Source organism: Heliangelus exortis, chromosome 2, assembly GCF_036169615.1.
Source record: "Heliangelus exortis chromosome 2, bHelExo1.hap1, whole genome shotgun sequence".
Classification (NCBI taxonomy): Eukaryota; Metazoa; Chordata; class Aves; order Apodiformes; family Trochilidae; genus Heliangelus; species Heliangelus exortis.
In genome coordinates this window covers 133380526-133405181 of record NC_092423.1, presented here as the reverse complement: position 1 = coordinate 133405181, position 24656 = coordinate 133380526, and the positions used below count along the sequence as shown (strand labels likewise).

The window sequence follows — 24656 nt, the reverse complement described above, 5'->3', positions numbered from 1 at the left end:
CAACAACACTGTCATTTTCTATTTTATTGTCATTCATATGAATTATGAGATACACAGTGGAAATTGAATTGCTATCCACAAATAGCTGAGAGCAGTGAATTCTTCTGGATGTGACATTCTTGATTTTAGGAATATTTTTATTTTAACAAATATATTCCTAAAATGTGGGAATGAACTTTTTTTTTTTTTTTTTTTTTTTTTTTTTTCAGATATCAGCCACGTTAAGACAAAAAAACCCACATTTCTGAATTATAAATACCAACTTGTACATAAGATTAGAACCATATTGTCTATATTCTGTGTCATGGATATGGAAGAAGTTAATAGTATTAAATTTGCTTTTGATAATGTGAACAAATATTTACTATGACTTCCTAATGATTATTTAATTCTAATAATTTAGAGAGCTCTGGATTCCACTGTTATGTTAACAATAAGGCAAGTGACAACCAATTATGTAAAAGGAAACCTTGAGACAAAAGTTTCTAGTTGAGAACTATGAAACCAAGAGATGAAGATACACTCCTGTTGGTTTTCTTAAGATATTTTTCTATATCATTCTAGCCAAAAAGCTTTTATTTCATGAAACAAACAAGCAATCTTAGGTACACTGGACTGAATTTCCAGAAAGGGAGGCACTCTTCTAGGTTAAAGCACTTCAGCTTCAAGTCTGGTCTGTCAAAATTAAAATTTGGCATTGAGGTTCCTATGTCTTGTGCGATCCCTCAGTCAGGTGTTTGTGCAAAAGTTCAAAACAAACTAAAATTTCCAGTTATTCAGTGAAGACTGGCTTAGACTGTGAAAGCTTAAATGTATTTTAGAACAATTTTCAGGACATAGGCATTTCAGCAAACGATATACAGCTAAAGCACTTAGTGATGCTTTTCTTTTTTTTTTTTCAGAAGAGCAGTACCCAGCAGAGGGTACATTCAACTTTGGAATAAACAACAGTTTTTCTGACAGGTACTCCTGCTACAGTATTGTTGTACTGGTCTTCCTCCTAAAGGGCTCTCCCCAGCTATTTCATTACACTCTTCTAGTCATTAGTGTACTTCTTTCTTGCAGGTAGTCACTTATTAAAAGGAATTAAGCTCTCCACAGTGCCTTGGACACTTCAGCCTTTTGTATTCAGACCTTCCCCTGGCAGCTCTGTAATTTGAGTGCAGGAAGGAGGCATAACCAACAGCAACTTCAAACAGGCTGAGAAGGAACCCACACAGTTACTCGGGAAAGAGTAGTATGGGGCACATCATTAGAGATTATGTATGCCATATGTAGGTATAAGCACCATTTAAAGCAAATAATATCTATAATTAATATGAAAAATATTGTCTTGTAGATAAAAACAAATTCTTTTCCAATTATGAAGTCCTGAAAATAACATTACTATATAAAAAGATACGCATACCATGGATTTATATGAAAGTGCTAATAACTCAGGTGAAGAACTTAATTTATTAATCCTGTGTAAGTACACTTATTTTTTCTTTTTATCTCACAGGACACCTTCTACCATGGTAATCACTGAGCTGCTCTGAAGACTTACCTCTAAAAGTCTGTCACACCCTGAATTCTGTAGCCTTTGCATCTTTCTGCTAAGGTAGGAAGAACACCACAAGCAACTTGAGGAATGGCTTAGTAAGCATACTATCTCCTTATTTTTAATTTTCCATTTCTGTTAAAACAAACCAACCAACTCTAAAACTAGTTTGGACTACATTAACTTAAGCACAAACAGCTACTGTTGTTGCCATAGTCTATAGTTGCATGATTCATTAAGCAAATGATTTATGCCTCTGCTCAAGGATGGAAAAGTTTCTTTGAGACAAAGGCTTGAGTCATGCTTTATGTGAAGAGATGAGGCTTGACTCACTAGAATCAACTGTGTGTCCCAACAAAAGTAAGTAGAAAACTTACCATAGAAGTAGAAAGTTCCATTTATATTTTTCTGTGCTCTGGTGAAATAACACCTTGGTGAACTTGCTATTCTGTTTACTCTTGGCTACAAGAAGTGTCCAAGGTATCATCAATATTAGTGACTCCATGGACTGCACTGTGTAAGCCAGTGTTCACCACCTCCCCGGCCTCTTTTACTGCATTTTATCACAGGGGCTGGTCTCTTCTGTGTGCCTGGTGATAAGAGGAAATGGACTCCAATTGGGCAGTAGAGGTTCAGATTGGAGATTAGGAAAAATTTCTTTATGGATAGAATGGCCAGGCACTAGAACAAGCTGCCCAGTGAAGTCGTGGAGTCATTGTCTCTGGACATGTTCAAAAAGCATGTCAACCCAGCACTTGAGGAGATGGTTTAGTTGGCTGGTGGTGCTGGGCTGATGAATAAACTTGATGATCATGGAAGCCCTTTCCAACCTTGGTGATTCTGTTTCTGAACCACTACGAGCTCAGTGAAATGGCCAGCATGAACCAACATTAATAACTATTTTACTTGGTGCCAAAGACAGTTTAGGCCCCCCTCAAGTTCCTCTTTACCAGATGAACACAAGTGAAGTTCCCATCACTGGCACACAGCCGTGGTGCTGCACTCGCACCCAAAAGCTGTTCTGTAACACTTTGAGGAAACATTCCCCACCTCAGAAATCGAGTTCTACGAAGCGGACCCCAGATGAGACAGATTCTCTCTGAGCACTTAAGCGCTCTGCTGGAACCTTCACCCATCCTGAGCCACAGGCAGGGCCAGGGGCACCGGCCGGGTCCTGCCTCACCCGCACTGCGCCCCCGTATCCACCACCCCCTGCACCCAGGCGGGCCCTGCAGCCGCCTCAAGCCGGAGAGCGAAGAGCAGCCCAGCCATTCCCCCCAGGGCCGTACTGCAAAACCTTGAGGCCGCTCCATACCCCCCACACGGCCCCGCCTCCCCGCCGGCCGGCTCCGCGCATGCGCACCGAGCGCTTAAGAACGGCGGGACCGGCTCATATGCGCAAGTTCGTAAGAGCCATCGCTGCCGCTGTTGCTGCCGGGCCCCGCCTCTCGCTTTTCTTTCCTGTCGCCAAGATGGCGGAGTACGACCTGACCACCAAGATCGCGCACTTCTTGGACCGGCACTTGGTCTTCCCGCTGCTGGAGTTCCTCTCCGTGAAGGAGGTACGTGGCTGTCCCAAAGGCAGGAGAGCCAGCCCTGCGGCCGGGGGAGCGGAGAAGCGGCAGGAGCTACCGGGAGCTGGTGGTGCCTCTCCTGGGCCTGTGCGCGCCGTCGCCGTCTCCGTCTCTTTTCCCACACGCTGCAGGGTCCGGGCCCGGCCCGTGAGGAGGCTCGGAACTCACTTCCTGAGGGAGGAGCTCGGGGCTTCTGCGCCGCGTGGGGAAAGGGTGAGGAAGAGGCTCGTAGGCCTTCGCTGTGAGGGAGGGAGAGCACTGCCATGGCTGAGAGGAAGCCTGGGACAGCCTCTCCTCCGGCAGCGCAGCTCCCTGGGCTGCTTGCTCGTGAGGCAGAGGAGAACTCCTCTTTTTCCTTCTTCGGATTTGGCGTAGTTTCTTCCTTTTAGTTTGACTCTCGGAAGGGGAAAGCAAAAGTTGTCTTGCTCAGCTGCCGTTCGTATTCTGTCTGCTCCCCGGCAGCGTGAGGCGGCCCCGGCTGACAGTGCTCTGCGGACGCTGTCACTCGTGTTGCCCCGCGGCCGTGGGGTTGCAGGGCGGTGTGTGGGGGTGCGTTAGTGTAGAAACTATCGGTAATCAATTTGTTTTGATTTTATGCCATCGTCATTACGAATTTGTGCTTAAACCAAGTGTAGCTACCTTCTCGTGTTGTTTCTTGTTGGCCTTTGTGTGTGTGTGTGTGTGTGTGTGTGTGTGTGTGTGTGTGTATACGCTTATATAAAATTGCTGTGAAGAAACCAATAATGCTGGAGGTACTCAGGCTAAACCCTCATCAATCTGAACTGTCAGAAGGACTCATCAATCCATTTAGAAATGTGTAAAAATAATGTAAAAAGCTTTGCACTTGAAATACTATTTTAGGCTTCAGAACTAAACCAGTTAAGTATGTGAACATTGAGATGACTTCACCCAACCACTTTTCGTGGCTAATGTGTTGGTTTTGCTTGAGGTTTGTCATTAGGTCTGCCATGACAAAAATGTCATACACTTGTAGTATTTTGGCATTTGTAAATCAGCTCAAGTTAATGAAACTGTTATTTTTTGTCGATGTTAATCTTGAAAAATATGTTCAGAGGTAATTGAAATTTTTGGAGGTTCAGTATCTGAGATGTCCATAAATGTAGTGCTGTGAATTCTAATCCAGCCTTCATGCAGATTTGTTACTGAGGTGGACTAGGCCCTCAGCTGCATCTTGAAAGTCTGAACAGCAGTTTACAAGTCATGGCTAAATTATGGGGTAGGAACTTTGAAAAAGTAATCTAACAAATTTCAGAGGACAGCATCAAATTTCAAAACAAATCTAAATTTTCTCCTACTCTATAGATATAAAACATATTTAAGTTTAATATTTACTACAGTTAAATTATAGGATTGATTTTTGATTCTGAGATGCATTTTAAATTATTTGTCTAGTCTGTGCTGCCCAGCATGTTGTTGTTTGGTAAGTATTCACTAGTTTGAAAGAAAAGTCTTTCCAGGGATTTATTTTTTTCTATAGGTGTGTAGATAGATTATGTTTTCAGATTTTTTTTTTCCATTAGTAGTAATAATAATTACTGAACCTGTAGCAGGAATACTAATCTAAAATGTTACTTGTCTTTTAAGTAGTCTTTGCAGCTCCTGCATTCATAAGTAGGAGAAAATTGCTGATACCTTACTAAGAGCAAGAATATAGAGAGGCTGTATCATAAGCTCACTAATTGACAGCTGTGAGATCTTGGTAAGCTGTGAGATATGATGTGTCAGTACTGTTTAATTGTACAAAAATAAACTGGATACATAAACTTTGCCATAAATGTCATGACATGTTATGAATTAGAAACTGGTGACAACTGTTAGAAGAGTATTTTAATAATTTCTGTTCCAGATCTACAATGAAAAAGAGCTACTCCAAGGAAAGCTGGATCTCCTTAGTGATACCAACATGGTGGATTTTGCTATGGATGTGTACAAAAATCTTTATTCTGATGAAATTCCACATGGTAAGCTGGTCATTTAGAAGCAATATTTGTTTTACACCCTTCCTGCCTAAAATAATAGTATGTGGTAGCTTGCTTCTTGAACATAAAAACTAGAATACTGCTTAACTTTGGCTTTAACTAAAGTATGTGCAATACTGAAAGAAATGGAATCCACCAATCCAGGAAAGTTTAGAGCTTAGTCTTCGAATGATGGGTGAAATATTTTGATGCTGATTTTGTAATTTCTGACATCTTAAAGATATAGCCTAATAGATCTACGCTTATTTTTAATCTGTCAAATTAAACATTACAGCACAACAACTTGGGATCACTAAATCTTTTCTTTAAAGCATCTAGTACATAATTTCCAGATTTCTGCTGGATTTCCACTAGTAATTTCTAGATAACCACTGTAATCGCATTAATGTGTCTGCCTGTGGTTGATTTTTAGACACTGAGGAGATAGATGTTTTTGAAAATACAATTTCCTCACTTGTATCAGCATAAAAATTCTGTTTTTTCTAGAAGAAAATGCATTTTGATATTTTGGTAATGAATATGAAACTCAGTCTCTTAGTGGAAGCTTTCCTGATTACTTTTTAAGTTTGTCTACCTGAGAAGCATTTGAGAAGGCAGAGAAAATGAGAATATTTTGCTTTTTCTAATTTTTCCATCCTTCGTGGACTTTTTTGGTTTTTAGGGGGTTTTTCTGTTGTTGTTTCTTGTTTCTGTTATTTTGAGGTTTTTTGTATGTATTTTTTCTTTTTCATTTGTATTTTTTCCCTCCTTCCTGAAGGACTTCCCTAGTCTTTGAATATACACTTTTCTGTTATTTCTCTTTTTTTAAAAAAACTCCTTTTTCAAACTAGTGAGACTATAGTCTGTCTTCCCTGCAGCTTAGGAGGGAGAGACCTAGGTTGTTTTTCATAGCCAGGTACAAGATTCAACTGTTGTTCTGCCTCTGGACCTTTCTCCATCGGGGCTCTTTAAACTGGCAGGTAGTCTCTTTGGAAATACATGAAGAGAAGTGATGGATTTATGGATGTTGTACACAGAATGAAACCCAGAGTTTTCCCCTTCTGTAATCTAAGAAACAGTTGTAACGATGGCTTCACTTTCAGGTTACATATCACTTCTACTGATTAAAAAAAGTCGGTCTGTGTCAGGGCTGTAAAAAAATCTTAAAGCTGAAAATGTTTTTTTTTCCCCATCCTTTCTAACCTGTTAAAAAGGAGTGCTGTTGGGTAGTAAACCACAGAAAACACAGTGGTAAGGGTTGGAAGGACCCTGGCAATTCATAGAGTCCAATCCCCAAATAAGTAGTAAAAATACTGAAGTAGAAAACAGCACAAAAATGTTAGTTCTAGCACACTTTCACAAAGAAACTAGTCTAATGACTTCAATATTTTGGTTACAACCACTTATTGAAGCAAGTTGCTAAGTGCATAATCTCATAAGGCCATACCTGCAAGTAAAGTGAATTAATTTAGTCACTGGGAAAGCTCTGTCTTCATGTAGTCCAACAGTTTCCACCCATTTAATGTTTTTATTATATTTTTAAACATCTCTCTAAGGTATGTTATCATTTTGACAAAAGATTGTTTTTCCATATATGGATCTGTGGCTTTTAGTCAACAGTATAAAATTAACCTAAGCAGAGGTAAATTCACATGGAGTCAGTTTTTCAAAGTGCTTGCTTGTACAGCTTCCTCTGAAAAGGTCTTAACTTGCTCTGGGATTTGTTTGATCTACACACGTCAGCATTTACCAGAACTTATGTACACACAGGTACTTTTCATTTGTGGAATTGCTGGCTTCATTAGAATTTTATGCTAATTACTTCTTTTATTAAGACCAAGTTTCAAATGCACAAAGCTAAGTTCACTGACACTGTAATACTTAGAAATGCCTCTTCCCAATTTGTAGTTGCTTTTGTCTTGTCTTCCCTGTGATGAATTTAAAATTACACAGCTACGAGAGAATATTTTCACACTCTTAGTAAGTCAGCTGAGTGTTTTTTCTTTGATCTGTTTTCACTTTCCTTTTTATAATCTCAAGATTCATCTGAAGTGGGAGATAATTTCTCCTTATTGGAACACTTCCTATCAGGCAAGTGATTTTTAGATGTAGAGTGGGTCACCACTATGGTGTTAGCAGACTTTGGACCTGCTTTACAAATATGTACTCAAATCACAAAATGTTTAATAGGTTCACTGTGCCATTGAGTGTCCTGGTGTGGGTCACATTCATGGATTTTTGTACACTGTTCTCACTTGGGATTTGATCTTGGCTTCTCTGATCCCATACAGTTTTTGTCTCCTATGGCCAGTTTCTGTGTAGTGTTATTTTTATTTTTGTTTTTTGGATTTTTTTTTAAGCAGACTTTTCTGAATTTGGTTGAAGTGTTCATTTTATTACACTGGTAGCACTTGGTGAGGAAGTTTGGGTCTGTGTAAAATAACCATAAAGCTGATAGCTCTATTTCCAAACAGTTCTTCATAAAAAGTTTAATATTCTAATTAGGCATGCATATGTTCCATATTGTAGTTTTGCAGATGGAGCTGCATAAAATTCTTCTTGTTAATTTTCAGTTAAATATTCTGAAAATGGGTTTTCAGGACTTTGTCAGTTAGAGAAAAACTGATCTTATTGGGGTCTTAGCATTGTTACTTTGTTCCAAGTTTATTCCAAATAAATACTTAGAAGTGTGTTTATCCCTTAGTAGAAATCTGAAGATACCTTGTCTTTTGATCCAGCTGTACCAGCTCTCTAGTGCAAAGATATTTTCTAACGTGCTGTTAGCACCATGTAATTACAGGTTGGCTTCTGTAAAAACTTCAGGCATTACTTTAAAACTCTTTTGTGTTTAGCTTTGCGTGAGAAGAGGACCACTGTTGTTGCACAGCTGAAGCAGCTGCAAGCTGAAACTGAACCTATTGTCAAGATGTTTGAAGATCCAGAGACTACAAGGCAAATGCAGTCCACTAGGTAATTTCTAACATAATTTTGCTGGATGGCTTGTTGGTGCCTCTTAGGTGTTGATAGGAATGCTCTCTGTCTAGCAGCTGTAAAGAAGAACTACAAAGATTTTTTTTACCTCCAGCCAATATTTCAGTAATTCTTATGGCTGAGTAGCTGGGATTGCTAGACACAACTCACTCTTTTCATGCCTTTACTTGCTGTGTGTAAGGTACCTTGGTTGTTCTTTATATTCATGAATCAGCTTGGCACATGTGACATCATTCAGTGGAGTCAAATCAGCCAGGGTTTGCTTTGGGCAGGTTGGGGGTGCTTTTTTTTTTTTCTTTTGAAGGGAGTTATTGTTTGGGTGATTTTGAGTGGAAATATGGGCTGAAACAGTTCAGATTCTCTTTTCTAGAAGACCATCTGCCTTCTACTTTCCACAGGATTATGGAATGCTATCTTTCTCAGTCTGAGAGCCTCACACCACATTTCTTTCAGGACTCCTGTACTTCCTCATTACCCTCCCCCATCCCCAAACTGTCTAACTGGTTAGTTTAATGTGGTACTCATAATAATTTTATAAAATATACCCAATTTCTTCTTACTTTCTTTACAGCAGTAATTAAAGTAGAATGAGTTTGTCTGCACATTTTGTCTAAGGGCTATGAGAGTTTTCTTGTGGTCAAACCTGAACTGGGCCCTGTAGGAGAGTTCAGCTGTAGTCATTGGGAGGGAACTGTGCAGCCTCAACAGAAGGGTGGGTAGGTGCTTGTTTAATGTAAGTTATGCTTGTTATCTTTTGCACAGGAAGCATTATTATATATTATTACTGTTGTAAAAGTGCCTAACCAACTCTGGATAATTAATTACATCCCCTCTTCAGCCTTAAATGCTGTAAGATTACAAACGGAGTGTTCTGCATCAGATAGAGTACCTGTGGCTTGACTTGAATTTGAAGGTGAAGCCTGTACTTGGATTTATTGTTGGCAAGCTTTATGTGTCTACTGATGTAGAAGTCTGTAACATTCTCTCTGGAATTACCTTAGGAAGACACTGAGTGAACAAACTTTTTTTTGGTCAGTAGCATTTACTCCAAATACATAACTTCTTTGGAAGAGAGAGATAGTCAGTCCATGCATTTTTTGATCCTATAATGTGCCTAATACTATGAAATATTAGCCCTGCTACCCATATGCAGCAAGTTTTATTTAATTCTTTTTTTAAATTATTATTTATACACTAATATGGAGAATGAAGTGAAAGGTGTCATCTTGTTAAAGGTAGCATGCTTCAGATAGTAGGAAACAATTTTTGATTCTTCTGTGAATTTCTGCTGGTGATTTAGAATCTATCAAATTTAGAACTGCATATTATTAGGGCTTTAGTTGATGGATTTTGATCCATGACAGCTCTGTTTGGAGTATCAAAGTTGGAGTGGTAAACAATGGTATGTAAAGGAGGCTTTTCAAGAGGGTTTTAAGAGTAAGCCAAAACATTTTGCTTTTGTTTTTTCTGTGCAGCTCTTGGAGAACATTGACTTTAAAATTATAGGGAAATAGTGTTCCTCATTCTTGAAGTGTGTTTCACTGGAAGAAACCCATGAGATTATTTCATTGCTTCCATATGTATTACTGGGGATAACTTAGGATGCCAAGAAATTTAGAATAACCTCCTACCCTTACATCTACTTATTGTTGCAGCTGGCATTCTTTTTAAATTTTAGAAACTGCTTCATGACACTTTAGGAGTAATTGGCTCACTCTTCCTGCAGTTGCTTTTTCTCAAGTGGAGGAGTATTAACTTTAAATTTAATCTTCTATATGGGTGTTTTAATAGCTAAAAGTTGTATTGTATGGTAACAATCAGTTTGTTTTCTAAAACTAGCAGTTTTAATCTTTTTGTTACAGGGACGGTCGGATGCTGTTTGACTACTTAGCCGAGAAGCATGGTGTAAGTTTTAATTTTTTATCAGTTTGAAATTCTGGTATCTCCATCAAGCCTTCCCCACAGCCAATAGCTCTGAGCAATTATGGACTAGCATGTTGGCCTGTTTCATGTCATTGGAATTAATAGGCAGAAGTCCTAATTCTAACATGATTTATTCAAATGCCTTTGAACTTGTAATTTTTACACAAGCAGAAATAAAGGTGAAGCTTAATGTTAGCTGCATCCTTGTAACTAAGATGTGCTTTACTTTGTAATACAGAATATCACCTTTTCCAGTATTGGTGTAATTTTTAATTAAGTGACTTGGATTAAGAGTAGAATAGTTTTCTGTTCTTCCTGTGTACTGTGTCTTAAAAGAACCTAAAGACTTCAAAGGTTACTTTACTATCAAAATTGGCTTGTAACAGCATTTTTCCTAGTAAAGAAATGCTTTTTTGTGTTCTTTTTCAGTTTAGGCAGGAGTACCTAGATACACTCTACAGATATGCAAAATTCCAGTATGAATGTGGTAATTACTCAGGAGCTGCAGAATATCTCTATTTCTTCAGGGTTCTGGTAAGTGTTGTGTGTTTGTAGGGTTTGGGTTTGTTTTGTGACTGAGTTTGTTTTTACAAATTAAATACTTAGACCAGTAAGTTGTCTCTGTATTAATTCTTAAAATATAATGCTTTAGTGCCTTTTATGAGAAAACTACTGTTTTCTCTCTTCCCAAGGAAGAGAGAAAAAGATTTTAATAACCATCACTGACTATTGTGCAGCAGTTCTTGTCATTGTCATACTGAATTCAGAACTGTCCTTTAAATTGGTAGATCCTGAGGTAACATTTAATTATGGAATACTTATTCTTCCCTCACTGTAATGATATTCTGAAAAAAAGTATGTATTAAAAAAACCCCAAAAAACCAAAACCCAAAAAACAAACCACCAGCAAATTGAATGGTCGTTTTTGTGCACAGATGTTTTCAACAGTAGTGGAAAGCTTACAGGTGGATTGAAAAGAATTGGTGGTAACAGTGAACCACCAGCTTCCTATCTGAACTCCTATCTGTGTTCTCTTGAATTTTGTGGTGGATTTAAGAGGAGGTGGGTTTAAATCACCTCCCTAGGAAATGTAAGCACCTTAAATGAGAATTGTAGAACCAGTTCGTTGACTCTCAAGGAATTCTTTTCATGTTGTAATTCATGTTATTTGTTAATGGTGAGAGTACGTTTTATGAATGAAGTTTTAGTGTCTTGTAAGAATATCCACAAAATAGATTTATTGTTGGTGGTCAGTGAATGTCCTGTTTTACTAAACAAAAGAAAATTTAAGGTAACTGCTTGAACAATCAAAATAGTATACCTGGAAGAGCTGCAGTATCTACAAGCAGTTCTTTTCAGCAGGTAACTGTTGTTATTTGGAACCAGCACAATGTGTGTGATTTCCTCAACAAAAAGTATGTGCTAGATGGGCACCTTGGTTGCTTGGAAGATTATGACTTCTAAAACGTGAATCTCTCTCAGATATGTGGAAAATATGTAGTGGCTCATATTTTTAGGTTTGGGTTTGCTGTGTGATATTGTGAACTTTCTGAAATTCTAGAGTAAGTGGCACTGACAAGAAGCAAAATTGGGGAATACATATTCAGTCAGAATAGGGTTTAAAGTAGGAATGAGTTGAATTCATCTAACTGTTGATGATAAAGATGAGTTCTTCACAGTTTTCAGTGTTACAGACACATTCTGTGTGCTGAGAGGGGAAATAAGTTATTTATGTACATTTGTGGGTAGCTTAATTCTTCATGATTTAATTCTAGGCTTAGCATTACATTCTTGTGTCAAATAAATTTCAAAAAGTGAAGTACTTTTCTTGCACTGGTAATAGCTTGGTATAGGACTTTTGTTATTAATTCTGATGGGAGATTTGTTTAAAGTTTTGTGTGATGAAACAACCTATGAAAGAACTATTGTAAATTGATCTTGGAACAGAATTTGACACTGTGAATGACCTAGTGTAATTCATTCCTGTATAAAACTAACACAGCTTGACCTTAGACTACCCTTCCAGGAAAGAGATTGACTAATGCAAAGTTGCAGTTTCACTGGACATTTCTGTAAGAAATATGCATTTTTGGCACAGCATTAGAAGAAAACTTTGAGTACTAGCTTTTTTAAGGTGGCTTCCTACTATCATGAGTTCTTTAGAAACCTGCTTTACAATAACCTTGTTTTAGTAGTTTAGAAGCATTTTATATGATATAAAATTTTGGAACCAGTGTGTCATCTGGTGCTTGTGCATTTTTTTTTTAATTTTTTTTTTTAACTTAATCTGCAGTATCATGCAGCTTTGACTTTGACAGGATTGTATAGTTTCTGCTTTAGGAGCTTTACTGCTGCTTTTTCTTCTGTACTTAAAAAGCTTTTTTAATATATATATATCAATTTTAGAAAGATAGACACATGCAATTTGGTGTTGGGTAAATTTAAAATTTTGTAAATTAAAAGTACTGCCAAAAATATTTTATTTAATATTATTATGTACTTAATAAAAAACAAACAAACAAACAAAGAAACACCCTTTAATAATATTGCTTTGTTGCTGTTACTGAAAATAGGTTCCAGCAACAGACAGGAATGCTTTGAGTTCTCTGTGGGGAAAATTGGCATCTGAAATTCTGATGCAGAATTGGGATGCAGCCATGGAAGATCTTACAAGACTAAAGGAGACAATAGATAATAATGTAAGTAAAATCTTGGTTGTGTTAAGATTTGTTGTGAATCACTTGCAGTCTTGTTTAGAAGTAGCTTACCACCTTTTCATCAGTACTTAATAGTGGGAGCATGAATGGGTGCTCCTGAAGAAATAGTGAAGCTATTAGTTAGTTGTCATGCTCTTTGGGGTGTTTATGATTTGATGTGTCAGTTCATTCTCAACATAGAATCATAGAATTGGCTGGGTTGGAAGGGACTTCAGAGATCATCAAGTCCAACCCTCGATCCACTACTGCTGCAGTTACCAGCCCATGGCACTGAGTGCCACATCCAGTCTCTTTTTAAATATCTCCAGGGACGGAGAATCCACCACTTCCCTGGGCAGCCCATTCCAGTGTCTGATCACCCTCTCAGTAAAGAAATTCTTTCTAATGTCCAACCTAAACCTCCCCCGGCACAACTTGAGACCATGCCCTCTTGTCTTGCTGAGGGTTGCCTGGGAAAAGAGACCAAGCCCCCCCTGGCTCCAACCTCCTTTCAGGGAGTTGTAGAGAGTGATGAGGTCTCCTCTGAGCCTCCTCTTCTCCAGGCTGAACACCCCCAGCTCCCTCAGCCTCTCCTCATAGGATCTGTGCTTGAGTCCCTTCACCAGCCGGGTTGCCCTCCTTTGGACCTGCTCCAGGACCTCGATATCCTTCCTGAACTGAGGGGCCCAGAACCGGACACAGGACTCGAGGTGTGGCCTCACCAGCGCTGAGTACAGGGGCAGAATCCCTTCCTTGGACCTGCTGGCCACGCTGTTCCTGATACAGGCCAGGATGCCATTGGCCTTCTTGGCTACCTGGGCACACTGCTGGCTCATGTTCAGCTTCCTGTCAATCCAAACTCCCAGGTCCCTTTCTGCCTGGCTGCTCTCAGCCACTCTGTCCCCAGCCTGGAGCTCCCCATGGGGTTGTTGTGGCCAAAGTGCAGGACCCGGCACTTGGCCTTGTTGAACCTCATCCTGTTGGAATCAGCCCAACTCTCCAGTTTGTCCAGCTCCCTCTGCAGAGCCCTCCTGCCTTCCAGCTGATCGACACTTCCCTCCAGCTTAGTGTCAGCTGCAAATTTGCTGATGATGGACTCAATCCCCTCATCTAAATTGTCAATAAAGATATTAAATAGAACTGGTCCCAACACTGATCCCTGGGGGACACCACTAGTGACATGTTACTTTGCAATTTATTTGATATGCTGCTGAAGTTTGGAGCCAATACAGATACTTTGAATCCTTATTTGTGCAGTATCAGAAGGTTTAAATGAGGATAGTTACATTCTTAGTTCTTGTCTGAAAGGGATTGTGATGTTTCTTCATTTTCTGAGTGTATGGCAAAAAAAGCCCCTGTGGTTCTAGAAAGGAAGAAATACTGAAAAGCTAAGGAAGCCAAATAGCTAGTTCCTCAGATTGTCTGAAGAGTGAATGAAAGAAACAAAATTCAATATTAAAAAGGGGAGTAGTAACTTATGGTGGTCTTTGGAGAGCTAAAATCTGCTCTTGCCATACCAGAATACAAATTTCAGCAAACAGTTTGGAATATTGGAAAACTTACCTTGGTTATAGCTTTCAGTAGGTTTATCTTTAACAGGTGACAGCCTAAAAAGCTGGAGGTCAAACTCAGTTTTAGAGTTTTAAAGGGCTAAAAGGAGCCAGTGAAAAATCGAATTTCTTAACAATTAGAGGTTTTCATGCACTAATACTCTTGCAAACTTTCCCTTTTATTTGACTTAAACTGATGTTATGTTATCTTTTAGTCTGTCAGCTCTCCACTGCAGTCACTTCAGCAAAGGACATGGCTCATCCACTGGTCTTTATTTGTGTTTTTCAATCATCCTAAAGGAAGGGACAATATCATTGACCTGTTTCTCTATCAACCACAGTAAGTTGTGATGTCATATGTGGGGGTCTTTAAATCAAAACGAAGGCAGATGATGAATATGCAAGCTCATAGAACATAAAGCCTGAAATTGTTTTAGTAATTTTTAAGATGTTGACACTTGGAATAAATTTTTGCAATTCTTGTGTATAATCTGCTTTGGTTGATGATTATAATTTACCTTTAAGAAGGGACAGTGAAGTAGGAAGAACTGGCTCTTTTTTCTGGTGCTTGGGAGCAGATGGAACAACTGGGTTTACTAGATTAACTCTTTCCATATCTTTAGGGCTGTTGAGGAAGGTACTGCTCTGTTTTGATTTTACAAAACTTGTTTAAGGAGGTCTCTCAAGGAAAATCTAAGAAGAATGAAAAAAAAAATTGAAACACTATAGCCATTTGTGAGTGGACTGACTTCTAGGAACCTAGAATAGTTTAAAACCAATAAAGTATTAAAGATTTTCTTCTCTGTCTAGTACCTGGCGGGATGTATACATTAGAAGGGTAACACTGAAGAAAATCTGTTGATTTTTTTTGCATGATGATCCCAGAATGCTTGCAGTTTGTAGTGGATTTTTTTGCCTGCTTTTTATTTCATAGTGTATATTTTGTTTGTGTTTTTCTTTTTTTAATTTTAGTTTATCCTTGTCACTTGTAAATGTGAGGTAATTTATTGGAGAGTTGGAACAGGAAAGCTACAGGATCAGATGGCAATACAAGAAAGGATTTCCTGTGGTTGTATGCCTGTGCAAACTCCTCTTGTAAAAACACTAAAATCAGTCAACACTGATTGGGGCAGTGTTGACCTGAATTTAGCAAATGGACTCTTCCTTTGCAGTGCTAGCTCCTTTTCTTGTCTTTGTGCACTGTTGCCTTCTCTTCCTCTTGTTTCCATTCCTCTCCTCTCTCCCAGTCTGAAAAAGATAATCACAATGAAGGTTAACAAAAATAATTCATCCTTCTGTATTTAAGTAAATGGTCAGTCATGAGCCCTGGTATTGTATTATATAAAATTTGCTTAAGATATTTATTGTGAACACTGTATTGAAGAACATGCAAATTTGCAGAGCTTTATCTGGATTTTTTTTTCTTTCCAGGTATCTCAATGCAATTCAGACAATGTGCCCACATATCCTCAGATACCTGACTACTGCAGTCATAACAAACAAGGATGTTCGAAAACGCAGACAAGTGCTGAAAGATCTAGTCAAGGTTATTCAGCAGGTAAGGCCTGAAATACCTGTTTTCTGTCCTTTTTTTGCTGAGACTTCATAAAAATTTTCTTCTAATAGTAGGCCTAGTTTAGGACTTATACATATATATGGGTGCTTAGTTTCTAGCATTGATCTAATTTTTCACTGTAAAGTAAACTGGCAAAACTTCTAAAGTTATGAAACCACTGAGAGATTTATTTCTTAGTCCTCTTCTACTCTCTATGGTTCACAGTATTAGATTATGAGGTGGTAAAGGTTTTATAGGTTTGAAAGCAGTTTATATAATAAAACAAGTGACTGGGCTATGTAGCAAAACCAGAGCACTTTATTCAGTGTTTTGTCAAGTGTCATGGTAGGCTTTTTGCTCTACTAGATCACTTACACCTGCAAGACTTCAGTAAGGTCTTGCAAGGTCTTACCTTTAAGAAAGGTAAATGGTTTGTTCATTTCCATCAAATTTAAAAGGTGTTCAATCAAAGATTTTTTTACATAGTGGGTGTAAATTACTTAGTTAACCCTTAAAATCTCTATGTAAAAAAACCTTTACCTATAAAACTAAATTTTAAATCTAAGTTAAGAATGTAAATACAGTCCATGTAAGGAGAATGAACTTTGATCCATGGAAAAAAAAAAAAATCAGTAATTTCATAAATAATCTGATTTTTGTATGCCAAAGCAGATAGTGACAGATAGTAAGCTGTCTTAAAATGTGTATCAGAGTATGTCTAATTATTTCTCAATTTACTCAGATGTATGTAGATCTCATGTTGCTCCTGAGCTGAGAAATTCCTAAAATTGCCAAAATACTTTCTATACACAGAATGCTTGAATTTATTTGTGTTAGTTAAGCTGTTGGTGTAAATTGCATGATCATTCACTTTAAAGTATAAAGGGTTAGATGTTGGAATGCTCTTTGAACTAAAAATTTAGGAAGAAAATCTGTTCTACTATATCTTAAGAAATAGTTAGGTTTGATACAGAAATAGCTCCAGTCCCTGACATTTTTCTAAGCCAAAAGTTGCAGCAGGAAATGCTAAAAGTACAACTGTGCTTCTGGTTGTTTAACCATGCTATGTGTAGGGGAGGGAGAAGAGTGAATCTATTCAGCTTTTCTTAGAGAAATGGGGAAGTTTAAGTTAATATTTTAGTTAAAATTATGTATGGTTCCAGTACTAAATATAAGGAATACTCAAACGATCTTGTGGCCTTAGTTTCTAATATTGTTCCTAATTTTTTTGACAGGAATCCTACACATACAGAGACCCTATCACAGAATTTGTGGAATGCTTGTATGTTAATTTTGATTTTGATGGTGCACAGAAGAAGCTGAGAGAGTGTGAAACAGTAAGATTTATAAGAATTTTCTTCATTTAAGTAAAATTGGCAGTGACCAGGTCATTTTTTTCTGGTGAGCTTTAATTTGGAGGGGTATGTTTTTGTGCTTGTTTTGTTTTTTGACAATTCATTTTGTAGCACAAGACCTACTAGTAAGAATATAGCTTTAAAATTATACTTGAGCAGTTCTAGAACAAGAAGTGAATGGGCAATCATGCATTTGGCTGAACTTTTCCATTAGTGTTTGGTAAATACTTGAAGAAAATTTTGGATTTGCATTTTGGTTATGAAAGATACTACATCTTGGAATTCTGATGGTAAAAAGTAATGCAAAATAACATTAGGATAGTCAAATATATAGTCTTGGAATCAGTTTATCTGATATGAATAGTTCAAGATAACAGTTTGGTTGATTGGTGTAAAAATTACTATTTTTAATAGCAAATATGAGAAATTCTTACTAATCTCTGCTTTGACTTTCATAAATTCTAATTTACCTATCTAGGTAAATTAGAAGGCATATAGTCTTCACTGGATAGGACTGCTGATCCTGTAATCTGAGCTTTATAGGACACTTACATTACTAAATAAAGTGGTTTCCATGGTAAGGACAAATGCTAATCAAATTGCAGAATGAAAGAAGAATCCTACAACATCTGAGAGGAGTTAAATTTTGCACGTTGGAGTGATCTTGGGTAGATACATGACAGTGGTAGACCTTGTTTTCTTTTCAGGTCAGACCTCAGTGATCACTTTAGCATGCAGCTTTAATTTAGCAAGCTGCAAATCAATGCAGATTTCTTCCAAATCTGTAGCTTTTTCTTCACATCTTGGAACATACCAAGAACTGTCCTTACGTGGACTGTTCACTGGTCATGTTTATTGGCAGTGTCTGCTGGTAAATTAGTACCATGTTGTTCTCAGTCTTCCCTTTCTCCTTACACCTGCAGGTGCTTGTGAATGATTTCTTCTTAGTGGCTTGTCTTGAGGACTTCATAGAGAATGCTCGGCTCTTCATATTTGAGACTTTTTGTCGCATCCATCAGTGTATCAGCATTGGGTAAGATAACTCCTTAATGTGACAGTTCAGAGAAATTGGTCATGGATGACAGTTTGACAAACACTTCAGTATTAAAATATTCAGTCATCAGAAGAAAGGAAAATCAGTAACAAACTTGATAGCTGTCGTTCTAGTTTTATGTCTGTAATGCGGTATACTTAAATTTAAACAATCATATCTTAAAGTTGAATTCTTGTGATTAAATTTAAAACAACTTTTCTTTACCACTCTTACTCATCCCCAAGGAAACAGTCCTTTCAGGCTAAAATACTCTCATGGTGTCAAGCTAGATCTCTACTGGACTGAATGGCAGCTTTGATATCCAGATATCCTAAGTCCAGGTGTCTTAATTGGGATCTCAGTTCTACACATTAATATAGAGTGGTGTATTAAATATAAATTGCAAATACAACAATTGCTTATGTTTATAGTTAGCAGATATGGATACCCATGTCTGTCTTCTAAGTGTGTTCTTTGAAAATTATTAAAACTGTATTGCTTTTTTAATGAGTTTAATAGAAACCAATAGATGTTATTCCCTGTGGCACAAAGAGAAGGATTTAGCAGTAACAAAATGTTCTTAGCAAGGATGTATATTATTTACTCAAATTCATCTTGTAAAAGCAGACTTTTCAGATGGACCACTCCAATGCCTACTATTCTAGAAACTAAGCAGGAAGATGTGCATGACTGAGATCCTTTTCTACATGGCCTCTGCTCCTGTTCTCCATATTTCAACATCCCTTAAATTAAAACTTAGAAAAAAGCAAAGAACTCTGAATGCTATAAAAACCCCAGTGGTAGAGAACAGTGCAGAGATCCTTGACACAGCAAAAACCAAAGCTATTAAATCTATCAAGTTCGGTGGTGTCTTGATAGATTCCAGCTTGCATCCAGAGCAAATGTGTGAATCTGGTCTTCTAAGGAAGCAATTTAACACTTCTTGATTGCTCAAGAGAAGGACTTGAGAGAAAATTGTTAGACTTGTGCAAAGTTATTGAACAGATTACTTTTTATTATATATTCTTATTACATTTAATCTCTCTTCAATAACATGAAGACACACTTGTTTTCAATGCACTTGGAAAATTGTAAGTGTTTGAATCAGCTGTGATAGATTGTGTTTTAAGTAAAATCATAATAGTAAACTGAATAAAACTGAACAAAGCTTCCATAATTCCATTTTTCTGCAACTAATACTTTGTGCAGTAGGCTGCTTAAAGTTGTTTAAGACATCTAGAGATAAAGGGGAGTTGAATAAGTATTTAGGATCAAAAAAATGTTAAAAAGTTTCTCTTATTATGAGTTTTCTGCGGAATCTAAAACTCTATAGGGTCTTGTTATTTCCTGTGTGATTTTTGGTACTTGAATACAGCATGTATTTGAGCATACATCTTTAATGAAACTGGGTGTTTAAGCTTTTTTACTTAAGTAAAGGTGACATTCTAAGAAGTCTTCTTTGATCTGGCTCCAGTCAGTGAATTGAGAAGTGTGGAGCATGTATCTTAAGTATGCTTAAGTCTCTCTGTTAAAAGGCATTGATAACCATACCAGTGATTCTTTACTGAAAAACAGCAATTTTTATAAGACAAATAAAGGTCTGTGGCAGGTTGTTGTCATTTAATCAATGCTTATTACTTATTTATTACAGTTTGTAATTTTTTGTGCCACATGTGGTATTTCACAATATAAAATGTTGTAGTGAGGTCTCCTTGTTCTGTGTAATGGACTTGTACAGGGAGAAATGTTTTTTGAGCATTATGGTATGTTCAGAGGCAAGTGATAAAATTTGAGACATACTCCATATTGATATGGATATTCCTACCATGTATCAGTTCATGCATCAGGTACTTGCATGTGGAATCAATCATCAGTAATGAGATTCTGTTCAGTAGGTCACTATGTTTTAAATGATGGACATAAGCCTTAAATTTCTGCCTCACATGCAGCAAGTGGAGTTTATAAGTGTTTCTTAATGCATTTCAGCCTTGCTTTTGGAGAATTAAGCCAGTGAAAATGCTTTTCATTAAACCTTTTACTGAGGTATAGTTCTTGTATTTTTGTCCAAAAGTGATTTCCACTGCTGTTCCTGGAGTTGCAGACTAGTTGGTTGTCCCACAATGCTTGATAAGGTCCATTTAATTATTCAGAACAAATTTGAAAACAGTAGAAAATCTGCTATTCCTTATGCTAAACAGAAAATAGATGGCTCATTTAATTATTTCTTTTTTTTTTTTTTTTTTTGTAACTGCTTACATCTGTTATGCAGCTGACACTTTTCCAAAGGATGTAGTTGTTTTTTCAGTTGTAATTTAAAATTCATCCTGCAATTAGGTTACTGTTTGAAATTGCATGTTTTATATGGAGAAATAGATTAAATAAATTCAGAATGTATTTTGGTTATTGTGATATGCCTGTATTTGATTGAAGAGCTTAGTATATTTCATTCTTCAATATAATTTTTTTCTCTGTACAGTAAAAGATAGGCTTCTTCATATATAAAGATATATGCAATTCAGTAAATTTGCCTTTTAAGCAAAGGAGAACTTAAGCAGCATTTGTTGTTTCATGACCCAATAAGTGAATCTTCTTATAAAAACGACAGAAATAATGTAAAGGACTATATTTGAAACTACGGTTGGGAAACTACCCTATCACCACAGAAATTGAGATAAAAGAGGTTTTCATATCCCTATTTACCCTGTAATTTTCATTGTGATTTTTTAATTTATCCAAATGCATGTGAAGGGGAAAAATACCTGAACAGAGGCGTGCTATTTCTGTCATGTAGCTGCATATTTTAATATGCATATATTTTAATTGAAAAAAAAAAAAAAAGCCTACCTCTGGAGAAGCTGAGCTAGTAAAACTTAGACACAATAGGAAAAAGGTAGTTTTTATCCGCTAGGTGATACAAAGTATTTAATAGTTTCTAGTTTGGAATGATTCTCTATGTCTGTGCCCTTTTCCCCTGCAAGTACATAGGGACCTCAGGTTAAAGAATAAGCAAAATCTATGTGCTGTAGGTTGAAAGGGACCTCTGGAAGTCACCTGGTTCAATCCTGTGCACCCAGTTAATGCTGAGCAGGAACCCCTGTGGTGTTCCATTATGCTAATTAAGGTCTTGTCTAGTTGATTCTTGTCTGTCTTCAAGGATAGATGTTCCACCCTACAATCCCAAAGGTGGTTGTGTATGCCAAATGTGTGTTGGCATTTTACTGCGCCTTGCTTTGCCAATCTCCAGATACTTTGTTGCCTGTTCGTTGTGTCTTTTCACTGTGGTGAGCTCAGTGTAAACCCAGTATTCGAATTTTGTTTTTTTCCTATTCATCTCACTTTGTGTTGGTCTGTGGCAAAAAATGGAATTAAAGGGTGATAGATCAAGAATATATAGCAGAAAAGACTGTATAAAGTAGACTATATAGATAGTCTAGCTAGGTAGATGAGGTAATAATTGATACATTATAAAGTATTCTCTTGCATTAACAGTAATCAAGAAAAAAATTTCTCTATTAGGTGGAGAAAAATATATTTGAGGAAAATATATTTAAGCAATATGCTGTAAAATGGTGAGAAGTTGAACTCTTGTGAAACTTGATGTAGCATGCTGGCTTTTTGGTCCTATCTGTAGCCCTTACTTTGTTTGCTACCATTACCTTGGTCTGAAAGCTGGTGGGGGAACAAGTGTTACAAATGTTGTGTAAGAGCCAAATGTCAGCAGGAGGCTGAAGGAGATGGCTGGCAAGCCATGGGAAACTCCATCAGAAGCAGTTATTCCTGGACAAGATTGCTTATTACATTAAGAATTTTCCTTTCTCCATCCTACCTCACCATACTTTCTTGAAATAGTAGGAAGTTGTGTGTCTGTCCTATTTTCTGTAACAAACTCTTATGGCTCTTGTCCCTGAAACTTTAGGGTGATGTTTATTGCTAAATGTGCTACTGAGAAACACTTTCCTGGACTAATTAGTCTAAACTTCTGTGACTTCTGGCTGACTTTAAATCAGAAAAAATCATTAATTTATACTCTTCCAAATGATGTTTTATGTTCTGGTGAGATAACTGACAGTTTTCTGATAAATTTTCACATTGGCAGGTTTTAATAGGAATATATGAAAAAATGTGCTGGTCAAGTTTTAGGTACAGAATTTAGTAGAAGTTCAGAATGACTAAATGTGTACTTGGAATATGTGAATATTTTATTCACCATGTCCCAGGGTAAAGCAGAGGAGGTGGGAGATGTACAGGAGTGCATGTATGTAAGCTTTACAATCACTTTGGTCAAATGAAAATATGCTTCCCAGATACCTGGTATTTACTGAATACAGTCCTGGGCTGTGATGATTTGGCTTGGATTCTATAGTCTCTAGTCATGTTTACCAGCATCAGAGGGATTCTGTTTCACCTTTTGATTGAGTCTCCTATCTTTTAGAATGTTGGCAGATAAACTGAATATGACTCCTGAAGAAGCAGAAAGATGGATTGTCAATCTAATTCGAAATGCACGATTAGATGCCAAATTGGATTCAAAGCTGGTAAGACTGTATTGATGGATCCAAGCGTATTTGTTAAATTTTTTATCATGTTTATTTTACCTTATCCAGGAACAGTGAATTCTAATTCCTGCTGTTTTGTTTTCCTTTCCTACAAAGTGCTGTGGATTCTTTTTTTTTTTTTTTTTTAATTTTCTTTAATTTATTTTTTTTTATATACTGTGGGTAGAATGATTGTGAAAGCTCTGAAAAAGGAGCTCTAAATTAAAGGCATTTGGGTTTCAAGTGATTTTTATATTTGCCATGTCTTGTGTTTCAGGGCCATGTAGTCATGGGCAACAATGCAGTCTCACCTTATCAACAAGTGATTGAAAAGACCAAAAGCCTCTCTTTTCGTAGTCAAATGTTGGCTATGAACATTGAGAAGAAATTGAATCAGAGTGGTAGATCTGAGGTTGGTATAAGTGATATTTTTCTGAATTTCTGCTGTCTTTTTTGTGAGATAGTTAAGTCTAATTCTTAACCTGTTCCTTAATTCATCAGATATATGTATGGCTAGTTCTGACCCTAGGCAATAAGTTGAAAAGGTTTTGTTTTTTTCTAGTGAACATTAGACAGTAATTCCTGGTTTTTTTCTTACCTCTCTTTTCATCATGAAGTATTCATTTTTTATGTTGGATCACTAGGAGTTTTTCTGTCATAATTTGATTCCCTCTTTCCTTTAAATGGTCTCCTTCACCACCTTGAAAAGAGCTTAATGTGAAGGGTGACAGTTATGGGTAATTGTATTACTTTAAGTGGCTTGTACTTGAAAAGTACTCATAGGTGTATGCATAGTATTGTGAGAAGGAGTGATGTCTAAGACTGGAACATGAAGGAGAAGTTGTGCAAAACCTTAATTGTTAAACCCATTTCATGAAATACTAGAGAATGTAATTGGGTCAGTCAGAGGTTTAAGCAGAACCATGCTTAAAAATACAAAAGTTGGCAAGATCATCAGGTTTTGCCTCGGTCCACTTCACAATATGTTCTCTCCCTTTGTGAGGGAGAGAACAGTGTAGGGTGGATGATTCTGAGGTCACACTACAGACCTGGCCATACATACATAAAACATTTAAAGAACTTTCAATGTTTTCAAAATTTATTTGCTTTCCTCACTGCATGACTGGAATACTGATGGAAGTTGGACAAGTAGTGGTGAATCAGTTTATTCCTTTAAAGGGCAGTCATGTGAAATGCGATACTACTTTCTTTTTTAAAAAATTAGCTGCCAAATCATTTTCATATTTATTTTGGAATCTTTTAAACTTTTTATTTTTGAAACTACTAACTTGGGGGACTCAGGATTAATTTAATTACAGCATGTATGTCTGATGAATCAGTCCTTGTTTTAAACTTACAGGGGATCCTTCACTAATTGACAATATTCTCACATCAGTGCAGAGTATTCTCACTCTCATGCAGTTTTTAAAAATAATTTCTCATAAGTTGCAGTAAAAAAACAGATAATATAGTAATTTATTTTCCACTAATCCTTATTTATTTATTCTTCAGGCACCTAACTGGGCTACTCAAGACTCTGGCTTCTACTGAAAAACTTCTGCAGAGAGGGGAAAAAAATTGGTTTTCATTTTACTAAAAAGCACATAACTAAGTTTTTTGAGAGAGGTAACAATGTATTCCATCTAGCATTATTTAAATAAAATTGGCTAATTTTAACAGTCTGTGCATCTCTAACTTAAATAGTTATTTTATTATGTTTAGGAACTTGTAGTTTATTATGGGCTTTTTATTATGTGTATGAGCTTTTTTAGCATAAAGGTGTTCTTAAGCATTTTGGATCTCAGTTTGCAAAATTTCAGGTGTCAGTTCTGTAAGATTTCTTTGTATAAAGGATGCCAGTGCTCTCAGAGCTCAGTCTGGAAGTGGGGGAATTATAATTATTTATTATCTAATACAAGTATCAC

The 24656-nt window shown here is 36.9% G+C and overlaps 1 protein-coding gene across 1 annotated transcript; it reads left to right on the top strand.

The window, feature by feature from the left end:
- Nucleotides 1-2941: 2941 nt before the first annotated feature.
- EIF3E (eukaryotic translation initiation factor 3 subunit E) lies at nucleotides 2942-24408 on the top strand. The gene is made up of 13 exons (XM_071738204.1): nucleotides 2942-3102; nucleotides 4982-5096; nucleotides 7946-8063; nucleotides 9947-9989; nucleotides 10437-10541; nucleotides 12581-12706; nucleotides 14469-14593; nucleotides 15685-15811; nucleotides 17044-17145; nucleotides 18087-18196; nucleotides 22629-22731; nucleotides 23009-23143; nucleotides 24244-24408. The coding sequence occupies exons 1-13, from the start codon at nucleotides 3013-3015 to the stop codon at nucleotides 24280-24282; spliced, it is 1338 nt and encodes a 445-aa protein (XP_071594305.1). The 5' UTR covers nucleotides 2942-3012; the 3' UTR covers nucleotides 24283-24408.
- Nucleotides 24409-24656: the final 248 nt, after the last annotated feature.